Source organism: Ornithorhynchus anatinus, chromosome 6 (genome assembly GCF_004115215.2).
Source record: "Ornithorhynchus anatinus isolate Pmale09 chromosome 6, mOrnAna1.pri.v4, whole genome shotgun sequence".
Taxonomy (NCBI): domain Eukaryota; kingdom Metazoa; phylum Chordata; class Mammalia; order Monotremata; family Ornithorhynchidae; genus Ornithorhynchus; species Ornithorhynchus anatinus.
In genome coordinates, this window is record NC_041733.1 from 8,621,809 (window position 1) to 8,639,328 (window position 17,520).

At 40.2% G+C, this 17,520-nt stretch overlaps 1 protein-coding gene across 1 annotated transcript in view; it reads left to right on the forward strand.

Moving 5' to 3' along the window:
* Window positions 1–17,520, forward strand: part of DIAPH2 (diaphanous related formin 2) — a 692,146-nt gene that overhangs the window by 55,248 nt on the left and 619,378 nt on the right. Inside the window, 1 exon segment of the mRNA XM_029067298.2 lies at window positions 4,530–4,550. Within this exon segment, the coding sequence (XP_028923131.1) occupies window positions 4,530–4,550 (21 nt within the window).

The window sequence follows — 17,520 nt, forward strand, 5'->3', positions numbered from 1 at the left end:
TTGCATAACTGTAACTAATACAAATATAGACATAGAATGCACTCTGTAATTGTAACTAATTGTCAAGCTACTGATTGGCTGAATTGTTTAATAAATTTATCTTCAAGTATTTGAGCACCCATATAGCATTTCTGTTTAGAGTAAGTCACTTCAGTGGTTTTGCAAATTTATCTGAAATAAGAGCCTAAAGGAATTTTACTTATACTTAATTTGAAGTATATCTTCAGAATTCAAATAAATCACACTAATACCTACTAAGCATTAGATTTCAAAACTCGTAGTTAATTTTTGATTCTCTTAATTTATAGCATTGCAGTACATTTTTTTCCTTTGGATGGAATCGTCAAATACAGATAGTTCTCATAGATCTCCATGGAATACTTGTACTCTTGACCCCGATTCCTTTAATGAAGTGTCAGAGAAACAAGTTTCTAAAACGATAGACTAAATTTTCCAAGAAAGGCCCGGAAGTAAGACAAAAATGAGCCAGTTTGCTAGGCACTCAAGCTGCCTAAGTTTTTCTTCTCATGTTGCAACAGTACTTGAGAACGCCAAGCAGATATTTATAGAGTTGCAGAGAACTTCCTTTTCTCCCTTCCTCTAATGTAGAGTGGGCTGGTGCAGAATTGTAGTGATGCCCTTTTTGCCGGCTGGGCTGGAAACTCCAACTCTACCATATCCTGTTCCGCCTGTGATCCTGAGAAATGAGGCCTGTAAGGCTTTGGATATGGATTGGGTTGTGGTAGGTGGAGCTGGCTGTTGCATTGGCTGGAGGATGTTCAGCGTGGCTTAGTGGATAGAGCACGGGCCTGGGAGTCGGGACGACCAGGGTTCTGATCCTGGCTCCACCACGTGTCTGTGTGACCTTGGGCAAGTCACTTTACTTCTGTGGGCCTCAGTTACCCCATCTGAAAATAGGAGTTAAGAGTGTGAGCCCCATGTGGGACAGGGGGCTTGATTCCTTGATTCTATTTAGTTGCCATTGTTTTTACGAGTTGTTCTTCCCCTTGACTCTATTTATTGCCATTGTTCTCGTCTGTCCGTCTCCCCGGATTAGACTGTAAGCCCGTCAGACGGCAGGGACTGTCTCTATCTGTTGCCGACTTGTTCATTCCAAGTGCTTAGTACAGTGCTCTGCACATAGTAAGCGCTCAATAAATACTATTGAATGAACAGGGACTCTATCCGAATTAAATAGCTTGTATCTGTCCCAGTGCTTAGAACAGTGCTTGGCACATAGTAAGGGCTTAACAAGAATGTGTGTGTCTGTGTGCCTTCCATAATAGGTTGCCAGCAGCTGCGAGCATCTGCCCTCATCCCAGATGTGAGCCTAGATTCATTCATTCATTCATAGTATTTATTGAGCGCTTACTATGTGCAGAGCACTGGACTAAGCACTTGGAACATACAATTCGGCAACAGATAGACACAATCCCTGCCCATTGACGGGCTTACAGTCTAGTCGGGGGAGACAGACAAAAACAATAGCAATAAATAGAATCAAGGGGATGTACATCTCATTAACAAAGTAAATATGGTGTCAAGATCTGGCAGTATAGTGGCTGGCTTTTTTAGCTGGTTGCAAACTTCTCATCTGCCTCTACCCTGCCCCTTAGCACCTAAAAGCATGTACTGTAGATTCTTTTTAGGTTCCAGATCCCCAAGATTTTTATTTTTTAATTAAGTGCTTACTAGGTGCCGGGCACTGTTTTAAGTGCTGGGGTAGATACGAGCTAATCAGGTTGGATCCAACCCACGGCCCACATGCGGCTCACGGTCCTTAAACCGATTTTGCAGATGAGATAACTGAGGCACGGAGAAATAGAGTGACACAGAAAACAAACAGTGGAGCTGGGATTAAAACCCAGGCCCTCTGACTCCCAGGATGGTGCCTCTTCCACACGACCGCACTGCTTTTCCTTCACTTATATTCTGTCTCCTCTCCCCTACCATTTGTCCAGATGGGTCCTGGAGCTAGTCCTTTCTTCTGCCCAACAAGATAGAGTACAGTGGTCCCCATTTCTTCTCGGCAGCCGTTACTTAAGTCGTAGCAGCCGGCTCTTTCTTTAATATACATAATTAAGAGCTGGACTTGTAGTTACTAACATTGCCTAATACCTTAATTAAAAGGACGCTCTTACCTTCAAATACTTACAGGCAGTTCTCGCACGATGCATTGAAGATCCTTGAATTTAAGGGAAAAAATTCTATAATATGCACACTTTGACCTAAGCCTAGTGTGCGATTAAATTTGTCTTCTGATCATAATAGTAATAATAATGATGGCATTTGTTAAGCGCTTACTGTGTGCCAAGCACTGTTCTAGGCGCTGGGATAGATACTAGGTAATCAGGTTGTTCCCCGTGGGGCTCACGGTCCTAATCCCCATTTTACAGATGAGGTAACTGAGACACAGAGAAGTTGTGACCTGCCCAAAGTCACACATCTGACAAGTGGCGGAGGCGGGATTAGAACCTCGACCTCTGACTCCCGAGGCGGGGTCTTTCCACTAAGCCATGCTGCTCCCTAAGGCACCTGCGTTCTATCTAGAAGGATGCCTTTTGTGGGAAGAACTTTTCTTTAATTCCCCGGATTGTACTACCCAAGACCCTCAGTGAAATCAAGTCTTGTGGAGAATCTTCTGTACTTTTAGAAACATTTATTAAAGAATGTCTGTTCAAATTAATGCCTACTATTGATGTGATCGAGGCTTATGTCATGGGTGCACCCAGAGGTAAATTTCCTTTATGTATTATTATATCATCAAGAGAATGGGGGAAAAACATCTTCAAGAACAACATTTTAAATAATAGGAAGGTAGAAATGTTATGTTTTGGGCATGACCTATAAATCTGATTATTATTCATTTACTTAATATGTGATATTTTTAAGTGAACCCAAACTAAATTTACCAGTTGAGGTGTATAAACTTAAATGGAATCACCATGCCCCATTTTTGCAATAATTTTCTGAGATGTAATCTTCTAAACCTGTAATCTTTTGTAAAAGTAATATGTCAAGTGACTTGATTTAAAAAAAAAAAATTCCCATCCGCTCATCAGTAGCTATTTCAAAAGTTCAATGATATGATTGCTTCTGGTTTTTGACTTAATAGCTCTTCTCATCAGGCTTTAAGTATTAGGACAGATTGACTGGACAAGTTCAGGACTCTTTTGGCACATGAAGTAAAAAGAAAAAAACAAAAAACAAAAAAGGAAATCTTTCTTCAAGTTTTCAGGCCCGCACCTAGTTTGATTTCTCAAAAGGGTAGTACCATATTGATGGTATGGTGAATGTATTGGTTCCTTCTTTCAGCAATAAATCTCTGGGCCGAAGGATCAAGAATCAATCAGTCTGGCATTTACCGAGCACTAACTCTGTGCAAAGCATTGTACTTAGTGCTTGGGAGAGTACAATACAGCAGGTTTGCTCGACACGTTCCCTGCCCACGTCAAAATAAATTCTTAAGTGGCCCCTACTGCTTTTGAAAATTATTTAGCAATGACCAGGTATTCCATTTCTTATTTTATGCCTTAAGGTTTTTAACATTTCACCTGCAGAGGTTACTATTTATAATGAATAATAAATAGTACATTTAGTAGCTTTTAGGATATGGATTTTCCATTTTCCCTTTTGGCAGTCTGACCAAAAAAAGCTGCTTTTATTCAGTTGGATTTTTGGTATAAAAACCCATTTTGTGATATTGGTTAAAACTCTGACTTGTAAACCCCTGAGAGGCAGGACTGAATTTGGTAGAATCCTTTTCTTGGAAGGCCTCATGTGGGGATAGCACTAGGTATTTGCGGGTGACTTGCAGATGCATGTTAATGTGCACGTTATCAAATACATATTCTGTTTCTCAGTGTAAGCCTGTTGTGGGTGGGAAATGTGTCTGCCAATTATGTTGTACTCTCCCAAGTACTTAGTACAGTGCTTTGCACACAGTAAGTGCACAATAAACTTGGTAGATTGATCCACCCCAGAGAAAATGACTAATGAAGCTAATGGTTTTCCCAATTAATATAAATTAAGTGACAAACATGCAAAATTTTAGTTTTCTACCTTACCCCTCTACATCAAAAACAAAATATGACTTCCTGTGGAATTAAAATAATAACCATGCTGTGTTTTTTTTTTTTAACTATTTTTGATACGTAAGCATCACTAGGATCTGTCCAGATATTTACAGCCTGATGACACTTTTAAGTCTTTAGAATTACATTAGTAGTATATTTAAATGACCACCCCCTTCTGAATAAACTTCTCTCTATATTTAAACTACAAAGAGAACTGATCTGAAAATCCTTCTTTATCCACCTCAACTGTTTTCTGATGTTGTAGCACAAATGATAGTGATATGTCTGTTCTTCACGTGGTAATTTGTCTAAATCACATTTTAGTCTTGGGAATTGTTATTTTACTAATTCAAAAGACTTTCAACTTCTTGTGTGGAAAGCTTCAGCTTACTAATATTGTTGCTGTTTATTTTTTTTACACCATAAACACTCTTCGTTGACCACTGCATGCAGATAGTTGGAAGTAAAGTCACGGTGAGTACGAATGTTGTATTCTTTTCTTAGCATTACCCTCCCTATGGGAACTGAATAATTCTCAAGTATTTTTATTACAGCATTGCATATTGAGTTTTCAATTTGCAGTATATTCATCAAAGCAATCGATGCATTCAACGCTAAGACCAACTGTTTTTCATGAATCACTGTGGGAGGGAAAAGACCTTAAAAATGTCAATCTTTTCTGTAATTGTGGAGAAACACATCAAGAACATCATGATCACCAGATTTCCAGATTAGTCTAGATTAGCGGGAATTCCTGACCTTGTAGAAGGAAGGATTCATTGGAAGTGACTAAAAGGAAATGGGCTGAAAGTAAAGTGAAAGAAACCCTGATTGGGCCTAAGGAAGAATTTCTTGAGAGTGATTATAACACAGAGAATAAATGACTTTTCATTTCTAACCTTTCAGAAAAGAACAATCATATGCGCCGGATGGTCTAATTAGTCACCTGCCTACAAACCCAAACTTGGGAACCTTGAGCCATCCCTTCCTGGACTAAAATAATAGTAATAATAACGATGATGATATTAAGCACTTAGTATACGTCAGTGCTGTATTCAGTGCTGGGGTAGATACAAGATACTTAAGCTGTACACAATCAATCCCTGTCCCACATAAGGCTCACAGGCCAAGTGGGAAGAAAAATAGGTATTGGGTCCTCATTTTATAGATGAGGAACTGAGACACAGAGAAGTTGTAACTCCTCACGGTCACACTGAGGACAGGTGGCGGATTTGGGATTGGAACGAAGGTCCTCTGCCCAGTGTGGGCAGGGGCTGTCTCTCTTGCTGAATTGTATACTACTTTCCAAGTGCTTAGTACAGTGCTCTGCACATAGTAAGCGCTAAGTAAATATGATTGAAGGAATGTATGACACCCAGGCCCATGATCTTTCAAATCATATTAAAAATTTTAAATAGCCAGTCCTTTTAGTGATCCTACCCAAAGTATATGTTCTTGGATAGGATACTCTTTAGCTGCCTCCTGGGGAGCAGAGGAATAATTTGGAAAATTGCAAGCTTGATGACGAACGAATTCTGCCACCCAATTTTTTGGAGCAAAATGCTTCTCCGGCACTGGATACTTCACCAAAAGCCAATCGCGTTGTAATTGGATTTTATTTTTGGTGACTCTGGCCTTTTGATATAACCTTGAAAAAAGTGGGCCACTTACGACATCTTTGGAGGAGACCGGCATGCCCTACTTTGCTACAGATACAGGTAGCCTAAAAAATAAAACCCTGGTAAATTAATGAATTGTTGATGTTTATTTCAAAGTAGTAGATTGCAGGCATAAGATTTTATTTTAGGGTTTTCTGATTCCAGGAAGGGTGGAGAATTGAGAATTTAAATGTTATAAAAGAAGATAGCCTATCTCCAGGTTATCATTTAAGGTTGGAATTTGCTGAAATTATGGAACAACCATCCTTCTAAGCGGGTATTACAAGAAAAATCCGCATACCTTTCGCGTCAAGAAGATCCCTCATTCTCGAGAACTGAAAAATTACTTTTCTCCATATATATATTTGGTGTCTGTGGTTTTCCAATTTTTTAAAATTTTTTTTTGTCCTCCAACCTAGGTCACTTGTTTGTCCCACTTTTGGAAACTAGTATCTCATACCTTCTGTTTGAGTCTTTTAAGGAAGCAAGACAGTTACTCTCCCCACCTTTGAAGCCTTATTGAAAGCCTTCCATATATGGATAGTTAGAGGCCTGGGAGTCAGAAGGACATGGTTTCTAATCCCGGCACCACCACTTGTCTGCAAGTCTTTTGCAACTGAAGTGTCTGGGGCAAGTCACTTCGCTTCTCTCTGCTTGTTACCTTATCCTTAAAATGGGGATTGGAACTGTGAACTGTGGAAGGAAAACTTTACAGTCTCTGTGTAGAAAATGGTATGGCAAAGACAAGTTTTTTACTACTAGCGCTTCATCCAGCTCTAGTAGGGACAGACGTTGAGTAGCAGAGATTCCCCTCCTAGTCAAGGTCAGCTCAACTTCAAGCAATACAGAGCTAATTTATATACCGTTAGTATAACATTCATAATGATATAAGAGGAGAAATACTTTAGGATAGAAAGCAGTGAGTCCCTGGGGCATTTTCTGTTTAGTACTGGACCTCCTTCGATATGGTGATAAACAGGGCCAGGGACTTGATTTAGTTCAAGGGAGTGGTTTTTTCATGTTGTACTGTGCTTGACTCAGAACAAGTTTGGCTACCCATTTGAGTCAATCATGAAACTAAGTTATTTGAGTCAGTCAAATGACTGGGCTTGTTTTGAGTAAATCAAGTAACTGGGTAGTTTGGGTTAGTCAATCCATCAGGCATAACCCAGAGTGGTGAAGCAGGCTTAGGTAGAGGGAAAGAGCAGAGGGAAAGGTGGACAAATGCAGGACCTTGACCACTGTGCTTCCACATTGCCCCATGTGGGACAGGGACCGTTTTCAACCGATTTGCTTCTATCCACCCCAGTCCTTGGCACCTAGTAAGTGCTTAACAAATGTCATTATTATTATCATTATTATTATTGTTTCCTCTTTTCCCCGTTGTCTCCCCCTCTCACTGTATGCTAGGGTTGGGCAGGGAATACGTCTATTATACTGTTGTGTTGTACTCCCCAAAGCACTTAGTACAGCACCCTGCACATGGTAAACAATAAATATGATTCATTGATTAAAGGAAGAGGCTCAGCTGGAATAGCAGAAAAATGATACCCAAATGGCGTGGGGACAGGTGTGTCGGGGGAGAAATGAGGTAAAGAAAATGGAGGGATGGAGAAGGAGGGAGAGAGATCAGAGATGGGAAAGAACACAAGAGAAAGCTGGGACCTAACTATCTCACTCACTGATTAACATTTCTCACCCTAGGTTACAATGCTCTGTTCGAGCTCTTCATAATAGGAGAAGAATCATGAAATGAGAAATGTCAGTGACTTCAGTTCCCAGAACGTTTGAATTCAATTACTTAGATTTCTCTTTTAAGAGGAGCCTTTGTTTCTCAATACTAAAAACTTCCAGAAAAACTTGTATCAGACGATATTGCATTAAATCTTCCGAGGTTTCTTTAAGTAGCTGAACTGGAGGTCACTTATTTTTTTATCATCTTGCCCTAAGAAGTACATTTAGTGAGTATAAGTCCTTAATGAGGTATATAGGGTATTGCTGTGATATAACAGTCAATAGAAGTTTAGGCTATTTTTTTTTTTTCTCTTTGTGGCATTCTCTATGACTTCTTAAGGAAACATTTACCTTGTGCCCGATTGTTCCAGTGCTTAAAATCCTCCTTGTAAGCAAATTGGATTCTTTGGGAAAACTGTGGCCTTGCTCTAGTATCCAATTAACTGCTCGAAGTAGTGGACTGGATAGTGAGCAGACCAATGACTTGAAAGGGTAGATTTCACACTCAAGGATTCTGTCCTTAACTGCCCAGGGTAAATCAAGTTTAAGGTGATTTTTTAGTTGAGGTATATCCATTAATCACATAAAATTTCGTTTCTATGAAAAATATGCAATTTTTAAAAATTTCCGCTATGCCAGTTATTGCTCTTTCATTAAATTTGCAAAGTTTTATAGTTTGTGATACTGAATTCTAAAAGATCATTTTGAGGAAATGCCAAAAGCTAGATACCAACTTTGATGAGTTGGTGGAGAAAAATAGGTAAATATTTTTTTTGGAAACTCTTATTCAAGTTAAGTAAATACTACAAAAGTTGCTAGTTGGTGAATCTCATTGTGGCAGTTTTGTTTCTTCACCTCTGTTTACTTCTCTTTGGTTGTGATGCTAGCACAAGTGGCTTGAACTGAACCTCCTCCATCTCTGATCCTCAGTAGAAGCAGCGTGGCTCAGTGGAAAGAGCATGGGCTTGGGAGTCAGAGGTCATGGGTTTGAATCCTGACTCTTGTCAGCTGTGTGACTGTGGGCAAGTCACTTCACTTCTTGTGCCTCAGTGACCTCAACTGTAAAATGGGGATGAAGACTGTGAGCCTCACGTGGGACAACCTGATTACCCTGTATCTACCCCAGCTCTTAGAACAGTGCTCTGCACATAGTAAGCGCTTAACAAGTACCAACATTATTATTATTATTACTTGAGCTCAAGCACCAGAGTGCCCCAGTGGAACACCTCCTCTGCATATCTCTTTTTAATTCTTTAAACTGATGAAGTATTTTGAATATGCAAACAGATAATCATTAAAAAAAATAATTTAGCATGCAAGACCATTAATAATAATGTTGGTATTTGTTAAGCGCTTACTATGTGCAGAGCACTGTTCTAAGCGCTGGGGTAGACACAGGGGAATCAGGTTGTCCCACGTGGGGCTCACAGTCTTAATCCCCATTTTACAGATGAGGTAACTGAGGCTCCGAGAAGTTAAGTGACTTGCCCAAAGTCACACAGCTGACAAGTGGCCGAGCCGGGATTCGAACCTGTGACCTGTGACTCCAAAGCCCGTGCTCTTTCCACTGAGCCACGCTGCTTCTCTAAAAGTGCCTTGAATCTAAGCGAGGCGGCGATAGTAAAGGCTGTCATCGAGTTTTGGCACTTATCTGAACGGTCTCTGTTTCAGTGGCTCAAACCATAGCTGGGATTCATTCATTCAATAGTATTTATTGAGTGCTTACTATGTGCAGAGCACTGTACTAAGCACTTGGAATGTACAGTTCAGCAACAGATAGACAATCCCTGCTCAGTGACGGGCTCACAGTCTAATCGATTCAGCGTGGCTCAGTGGAAAGGACACGGGCTTAGGATTCAGAGGTCATGGGTTCTAATCCCGGCTCTGCCACTTGTCAGCTGTGTCACCTTGGGCAAGTCACTTAACTTCTCTGGACCTCAGTTACCTCATCTGTAAAGTGGAGATTAAGACTGTGAGCCTCACGTGGGACAACCTGATTACCCTGTATCTACCCCAGCACTTGGAACAGTGCTCAGCACATAGTAAGCACTTAACAAGTACCAACACCATTATTATTGTTATTAAAACAGTATTAAGTACCGGCCTTGTGTGGAGTGACCCTGATGAAGTTATATTGGGAGGGTTATTAATGATTGAACACGGTTGAAGGAGAACCTGCCTCTCCATCGCTGAGATTTTATGGAAAAAGGAATAGCTTCATTTGTGTTGGGCGGCTTGCAATGAATCAATTAATGGTGCTCATTTAAGTGTTTACTGTATGCAGAGCACTCTACTAAACGCTTGGGAGAGAAGAATACAAAAGTATAGGTATACGCAATCCAGGGCCAGAAGGACCTACAGACTTCAGAAGGTGTGTGATTTGAAGACCTCATGGAATCTGCTTGTTCAGCCAAGATTTAGGGAGATAATGGTAGAAAGTCACATGACAGTACCATGGGCACACAGATTTATGATGTGATGGAGAAAATGAAATGATGCACATGGAAGTTGAATTCTTCAGTCATTGACATTTTAACAAAGTAACAAACTTGGTCAAAGTCTTTATGTATTTGCTCTCTTTTTCAGCTCCTTAGTAGATTACATGCAACTTGGCATCATGCTTTATTCAGCTGGCATTGAAGTATTAGACCGAAACCTTAAATTATTAACTTATACTGACTTTTTTAAGACTAACAAGTCCATCATATCCTGATGTCGTGATAATTTATTTGACTGACTTGGAAGCCTGTGGAAAAAAATAACATAACGTACATGTTTACAGTCTCTAAAGTTAATTAATTTCAAAATCCAGAAGAGGGAGACAAAACACTGATTACTGGAGTTTAAAGCTAACTGGATTTATGATAATGCATTGCTTTTACTAGCCATTGCAAATGTCTTCCTTGTAGTTTAGTTGACGATAGAACATAAGAGACTGTGAAATGTCTGATGGTGCCTCTTAATGAACGTATCTTGACACGGACTGAATTCAACCAGAATAGTAATTGACATCATTACCTATAATGTCATGAATGCCATTGTATATGCCTTGTATATGCCATACATGCTATATATGCCTTATCCATACAAGTGCATGAAAACTGCTAACTTCCCTCCTTGGCCTTTTCTCCTTTAAATAATCTCATTTAATATTTCCTTAAAGGCTCATTTTCCAAAACTTTAATCATTTGTGTTGCTCTCTGGGCTCAAAAAGCAAGCATTTCTTGGTATTAAGCCCACCCTGGAGTCTTCTTTTTTTTTCTTCAATTCTTAAAGGGTTTTTCCTTAATTTACCCAACATTTCTGGAACCAGAAGCTGTATACGTAGTTTATAGTTTCATAAGTCATATTGAACAACGTATTCAAAGTAGAAAAGTGGATTGATTTGAATTCACGCTTTATTTAATCTACTGATCCCCTGATCCCAAGTACATTATCTCTGGTTAAAAAAGCAGCAGGCAAGGAGTTGGTGGTGAGACAGATGAGACTGAGGTACAGTGAGCAGGTGGGCAATAAAAGAACAAAGTGTGCGGGAGGGGTTGTAGTAGGCGATCAGCAAGGTAAGGTAGGTGAAAGAGATCTCATTGATGCCTTAAAACCGATAATAAGGATTCTACGTTTCATAGTAGAGAGGATAGGCAATTATGAGAGGTTTTTTAAGGAGTGTAGGGACAAGGGCTGAATGTTTTTTTCAGGAAAATAATCTAGGTAGCAGAATTAAATGTGAGCTGGAGAAGGGTGACAGATGCATGGAGGTCAACAGGGAGTTCGGGGTGGGAAATAAGTGCTTGGATCACGACCAGTTCTCTTTATGTCTCGATCCAATGGAAGCATAGCAGAGGAATTGGGGAATATGAGAAAGAAGAACCAGTAAGAAGGAATAAGATCGTAAACTCCCTGACAACAGGGATTTTGTCCATCATCTCTGTTGTTGCTTCCCAAGTACTCAGTACCATGCTCTGCACACAGTTACCACCCGTTAAATGTCACTGCTTGAGAGGTCGAGCAAAATTACTTGACAGGTAACCGCACAAATACTAATTCAGCACAGCAAACTATCATTTATGAATAGAAAATAATTTAGTGCTTTCAGCCTACTTGGTAGTGGGAATTATTGCCTTAATAACTGCACTTAAAACTCTTTCTTTCCCCAGCGTCAGGTTATTTGTGACCTGAGGCTGCTTCAGCAGTGCTCAAGTGCCTAGAACAGTGCTCTGCACATAGTCAGTTGCTCAGCAAGTACCACTGATTGATTGATTCAAAGACTAGGATCAATAGACAGGCACCACGTGCTGTGTAGAACTGCTGTTATGACTTTCAGCACCTAGGAAAGCTTAGTGTTTTACCACTTACTTTTACTCCACCCTTACAGATCTATGGTCATTGATTTTACCTTTACTGTAGAGCAGAAGATTCTTATCGTTAGTTTACAGAAGCCTATCAGTGCAGTTCAACCCCTCTGACATCTCCCCCTCTAGACTGCAAGCTCCTTGTTTGCACCAACTCTACTGTACTGTCCTTTCCCAAGTGTTCGGCATCCAGCACGTGCTCAATAAATATAACCGAACGATCGACATCAGCAAGTGAGATAGATGAGAGTGACTTACAGTGAGTAAGTTGGTGTCAAAGGAAAAAAGGGGTATGGACAAGGTCATGGTACTCAGCGAGATCAGGTGGTTTGAGGGAAGATGATTTAGTACTTCAGAGCAGATGTTTAGGAGTTTCTGTTTGTGATAGCAAGGGCAACACCTGGAGGTTCTTCAGGAGTAGGGAGATGTGGAAACAGTTCTTTTAGAAAAATGATCCGGGTGAGCGGAGTGAAGGAAAAGCTGGAGTTAGAAGAGATGGGAGAGATGGAAGGTAAGCAAGGAGGCTGATGCGCTATTCAAGGTGGATGTAAGTGCTTGGATCAGAGTAGTGATAGTTTAAATAGTGAGGAACCAGTGGATTTTTAGCAATGTTATGAAGATAGAACTAAAAGAATTTGTCGATTTAATTTGTGCAGGTAGGATAATAAGCCTGTGGTGGATTGATTGAGACTCCCTCTTTGTAAAATAACACTTTTGACTACTTCCCCATGATTAGTCTGCTATGCATAGCTATACATAAGTGTCACGTTCCAAAGGAAAAAAAAAACTCACTGATGGCTAGATTTTTCTCTAGGTGTGGTTATGTAGCTATACAAAGATTTGTTTTACCGGCAATGCTTTTCACACTATACGCATTTAAATGTTCTCATTTGTGATGTGTTAGGTTGTTTTCAACACCCGCCATTTTAATTCTGCTGCTTCTCCTCACCTTTCTGAAGCCTAGGTGCTAAAAGAGTAACCCCGTTTCTGATTGTTGCATGAATAGTTTAACTGTTTCTGTTGTCTCCCGGAAGTTCACAGCTCTGTTCCATCTTCTCAGTGTTCGTTACTGTATCTAGTGTGTGTCTCCCTTGTGCCCTGCCCCATCATAAAACAGTTGCGTGGTATCTTGTTTCCGGTCATTCTATTCATGTGTCACTCCCAGTGAGAGGTTTCGGAATGAATATTTGTAGGCTTCTGGCAGACTCGATATGTTCCAGATCATCCTTGGTAATAATAATAATAATGATAGCCTTTGTTAAGCACTTACTCTGTGCAAAGAACTGTTCTAAGCTTTAGGGAGGAAACAAGATGATCGGGTTGTCCCACGTGGGGCTCACAGTCTTAATGTCCATTTTACAGTTGAGGTACCTGAGGCACAGAGAAGTGAAGTGACGCCCAAAGTCACACAGCAGACAAGCGACAGAGCCAGGATTTGAACCCATGACCTCTGACTCCCTAGCCCGTGCTCTTTCCACTGAGACATGCTGGTAGTTATCCCTTTCACCATGTGATACCTAGGTGACACAGATGCAGTTATTTGAAATGTCAGAAGTGAAAAAGTCTTGAACCTGAGGGTGATGGCGTGGACTCTCTGATACATCAATCATCCAAAGGCCAAATTGTGTTCGATTTTTACGGTACTTGTCTATCCAAACATTGATCGTGTGCTCCTCAGGAATCAGAATAGATTGACAACATCCAAGTCCATTTTATTTTTGAAAACTTTTGTTTTTAAGCAAAGGATTTTCTGATGCAGGTGGATGTAAAAGGCTGCCAGGTTCTGGCTAATTGTTAATCTGCAGTGTTTGGTAAAAATGCCATTTCAAAACGAAAGGATAAAAAACCTGATGTTGCAGGTGTTGCGAATGTTAATTCATTCTATTTAGTAAGAAAACCATGAAACTTTCTAAGTTGTTTAAGCTGACACTAAAGACAGTGTTCCCTGTGGAAATTGGGGGAACAGGTGCTCACCACCATATATGCCTTATCCATTCAAGTATGGGAAAATGCTAACTTCCCTCTTTTGCCTTTTCTCCTTTAAATTAAATTATCTCATTTAATTTTTCCTTAAAGGCTCATTTTCCAAATCTTTAATCATTTTTGTTGCTCTCTGGGCTCGAAAACGCAACGTTTCTTGATATTAAACCCAACCTGGAGTCTTCTTTCTTTCTTTTTTTTTTCTTCAGTTTAGGTTTAAAGATTACAAAAGGGCACATGAATCACTCTAACATGACACTTTCATTTTATAAATGACCGTTTGAAACCTTTTTTCCTTATCAGCTAGCGTGCCCAATAGTTGACGCTAAGGTTTTTTTTTTTGTTTTGTTTTAATCTGAGTACTTGCTACTTTAATTTTAGGTGAGATATTTCTCTTGATAATTCTAATTAGAACATGACCTGCTTTCATATCTGTTCCAATTAAATTGTAGTCATTCTCAATCACTGAGGTTTAGAGGTAGTTTATTCCTTAAATAATTGTGCTGGGTCACTTTTGTCAATTATTCCATATCTTTTAATACTTTGTAGACACAATTCATATATTACTTTCCTGAATGTACTTTTAATACATACACATTTCATGAAATCACTTTTCTGAATTCATCTAGGTAATGTGTAAAACATTTTTATTTGAATGAGACCTCTTTTTCCTAAATTAATTTTGTTTCGAATTGTTCTAACTGGTGTAAGGATGGTGCCCTAAGCTAAGGTTACTCCCTTAACCTAGGTTGTTACTCTAGACTATAAACTCACTGTAGGCAGGGAATGTGTCTACCAATTCTGTTATATTGTACTTTCCCAAGCGCCTAGTACAGTGGCCCTGCACACTGTAAGCACTCAATAATGTAATTGTTTAATCATGAAATAAGGAAAATTTGAGAGCAAATACCGAGGTCTTTGGATCCACTTTATTACTGTTCTGATCATTTATCATCCTTTTTGGAGTTCTTGAGAAATACTGCCGCTAAGGGCTTTGGATACCAACGTTATTGGTTCATTTAGACTGTTTTGTGGTGTTGAACAGATGACAACGGTGCAAAAACCGCTAAAACCATTTTGTGCTTTGGTTTTTAAGTGTTATTGCATCTGATGGGCATGAGTATAGATTAGCATTTTAATTAAACTTACCAAATATTAGGGAGTTAAATAAAGCCAACCTCATTTCTATCTAATATCTTGAACACAATACGTTGCAGTGTGATTCCGATCTGTGGGAAATACTTCCAAATCAGTCTAAGAGCATCATCGGAAGCCCTTGAATCCATCACATGAAAAGCTGTACGTAGGTGATTTTGAACTGATTTTTCAGTTCACAGCTCTGTTCGATCTTCTCAGTGTTCATTACTTTATCTAGTGTGTGTTTCCCTCATGCCCTGCCCCAATGTAAAACAGTTGCGCGGATATCTTGTTTTCAGTCATTCTATTCATGTGTCACTCCCAGTGAGCTGTTTTGGAATGAATACTTGTAGGCTTCTGGCAGACTCGATATGTTCCAGACCATCTTTGGTAATAAGAATAATAATGATGGCATTTGTTAAGCACTTTCTATATGCAAAACACTGTTCTAAGCGCTGGGGAGGATACAAGATGATCAGGTTGTCCCACGTGGGGCTCACAGTTACCGGCTGACTATTAGACTGAGCAGAATAAGGGTGATATACTAGTTTGCATGAGGTAAGGCATACAGACTACTAAGGAACCCATCGATTATACAAGGTTATATGTCAATACCGAATTTGATATCTAGGAAATTCACTGTCTAATAATGCAAGAATAAACCAAGAAGTAGCAAACCTCCACAAGAAGGCTGCCCAATCTTTGGAAGATAGAGTGTGTTTGATGTGGCATTAAGCCAAATTAAAGATCTTTGGAGAAATTGTTTTATCCATCTTTCTCTTGATGTGCCACAAGAACAAAAGAAATACTTTTATTGGCATTACTGCCTTTACTGGGTCTAATTGATACGTCAACAAGTTAGCTATACTGTTTCTGACCACAGCAATGGGATGCTTTGAAGAACAATGTGATACATGATATGGGAAGCAGCATGGCTCAGCGGAAAGAGCCTGGACTTCGGAGTCAAGGTCATGGGTTCGACAAGTGGGCAAGTCACTTCACTCCTCTGTGCCTCAGTTACCTCATCTGTAAAATGGGGATTAACTGTGAGCCTCACGTGGGACAACCTGATTACCTTGTATCTACCCCAGTGCTTAGAGCAGTGCTCTGCACATAGTAAGCGCTTAACAAATACCAACATTATCATTATTATTGTACCCTATCTCATATTCTTCCTAATGGTTAGCAATCTACTGCCCGATTAATTTCACCTTTCTTCTTTAATTTCCCATTCTGCGCCTTTCATCCATACTACATGTCTTCAAACAGATCTTGAACCCACAGCAATCTGGGGCTTGCCCGACTCCCTTTTACAAAGAATTCCTTATGTTTACCACCTCCTGGATGAAGAATAAACTGAGAGCACTGGCACCACACAGTCAAATCCATCAGCGTGGAAACAATGCTTATGTAGCCCTCGGAGCAAATGCCCACAGAGAGACTGGACAATAGAAGAATACTCTTCTTCTGGGGCCCAACCGGAAAGGTCTGCCAAAAATGACATTTTAAAGACCCAGGAAAGTAAATCCACAGATTGTGACCAAGGTGTGACTAGTTGGGAAACAGTAGCGGAGAGACAACCAAGGAGGCGACAATCAATCAATCAGTGGTACTGAACGCTTACTACGTGCCCAGCACTGGCCTAGATATTAGGGAGAATACACCACCGCAGAATTAGCAGACGCGTTCTCTGCCCATAACGAGATTACAGTCTGGAAGAGGAGACAGACATTAATATGAATACATAATTTAGAATATATAATTTAAAGATGTATGCATAAGTGCCGTGTGGGTGGGGTGAATATCAGATGAGCAGAGGCTCGGAGACGAACCAACCAAAGGCAGAATTGGATTGCAGGCTCCAAGTGGGAAGGGAATGTCATTCTTTGTTTTGGACTTTCCATGTGTTTAGCGGTGTCGTATCCAGTGGCCACGCGATGAGTCCTTTTATTAGTACCACTAGTAGCACGAAGCATGGACCTGGAATTCAGAAGGACCTGGGTTCTAATCTTGGATCTGCCACTTGCCTTCTATATAGCCTTGGGTAGGTCACTTAATAATAATAATGTTGGTATTTGTTAAGCGCTTACTATGTGCTGAGCACCGTTCTAAGCGCTGGGGTAGACACAGGGGAATCAGGATGTCCCACGTGGGGCTCAAAGTCTTAATCCCCATTTTACAGATGAGGTAACTGAGGCACAGAGAAGTTAAGTGACTTGCTCACAGTCACATAGCTGACAAGTGGCAGAGCTGGGATTTGAACTCATGACCTCTGACTCCAAAGCCCGTGCCCTTTCCACGGAGCCACGCTGCTTCTCTGTGCCTGTTAGTTTATCTGAAATGTGGGAATTAAGACTGTGAGCGCCATGTGGGACATGGACTTTGTCCAACCTGATTAACTTGTTTGTATCTACCCCAACAGTGCCCGACACATAGTAAACACTTACCACATACCATAAAAAAATACTGCTGAAAGACATAAGGGGCGTGGCTCAGTGGAAAGAGCCCGAGCTTGGGAGTCAGAGGTCATGGGTTCGAATCCCCACTCTGCCACTTTTCATTCATTCATTCAATAGTATTTATTGA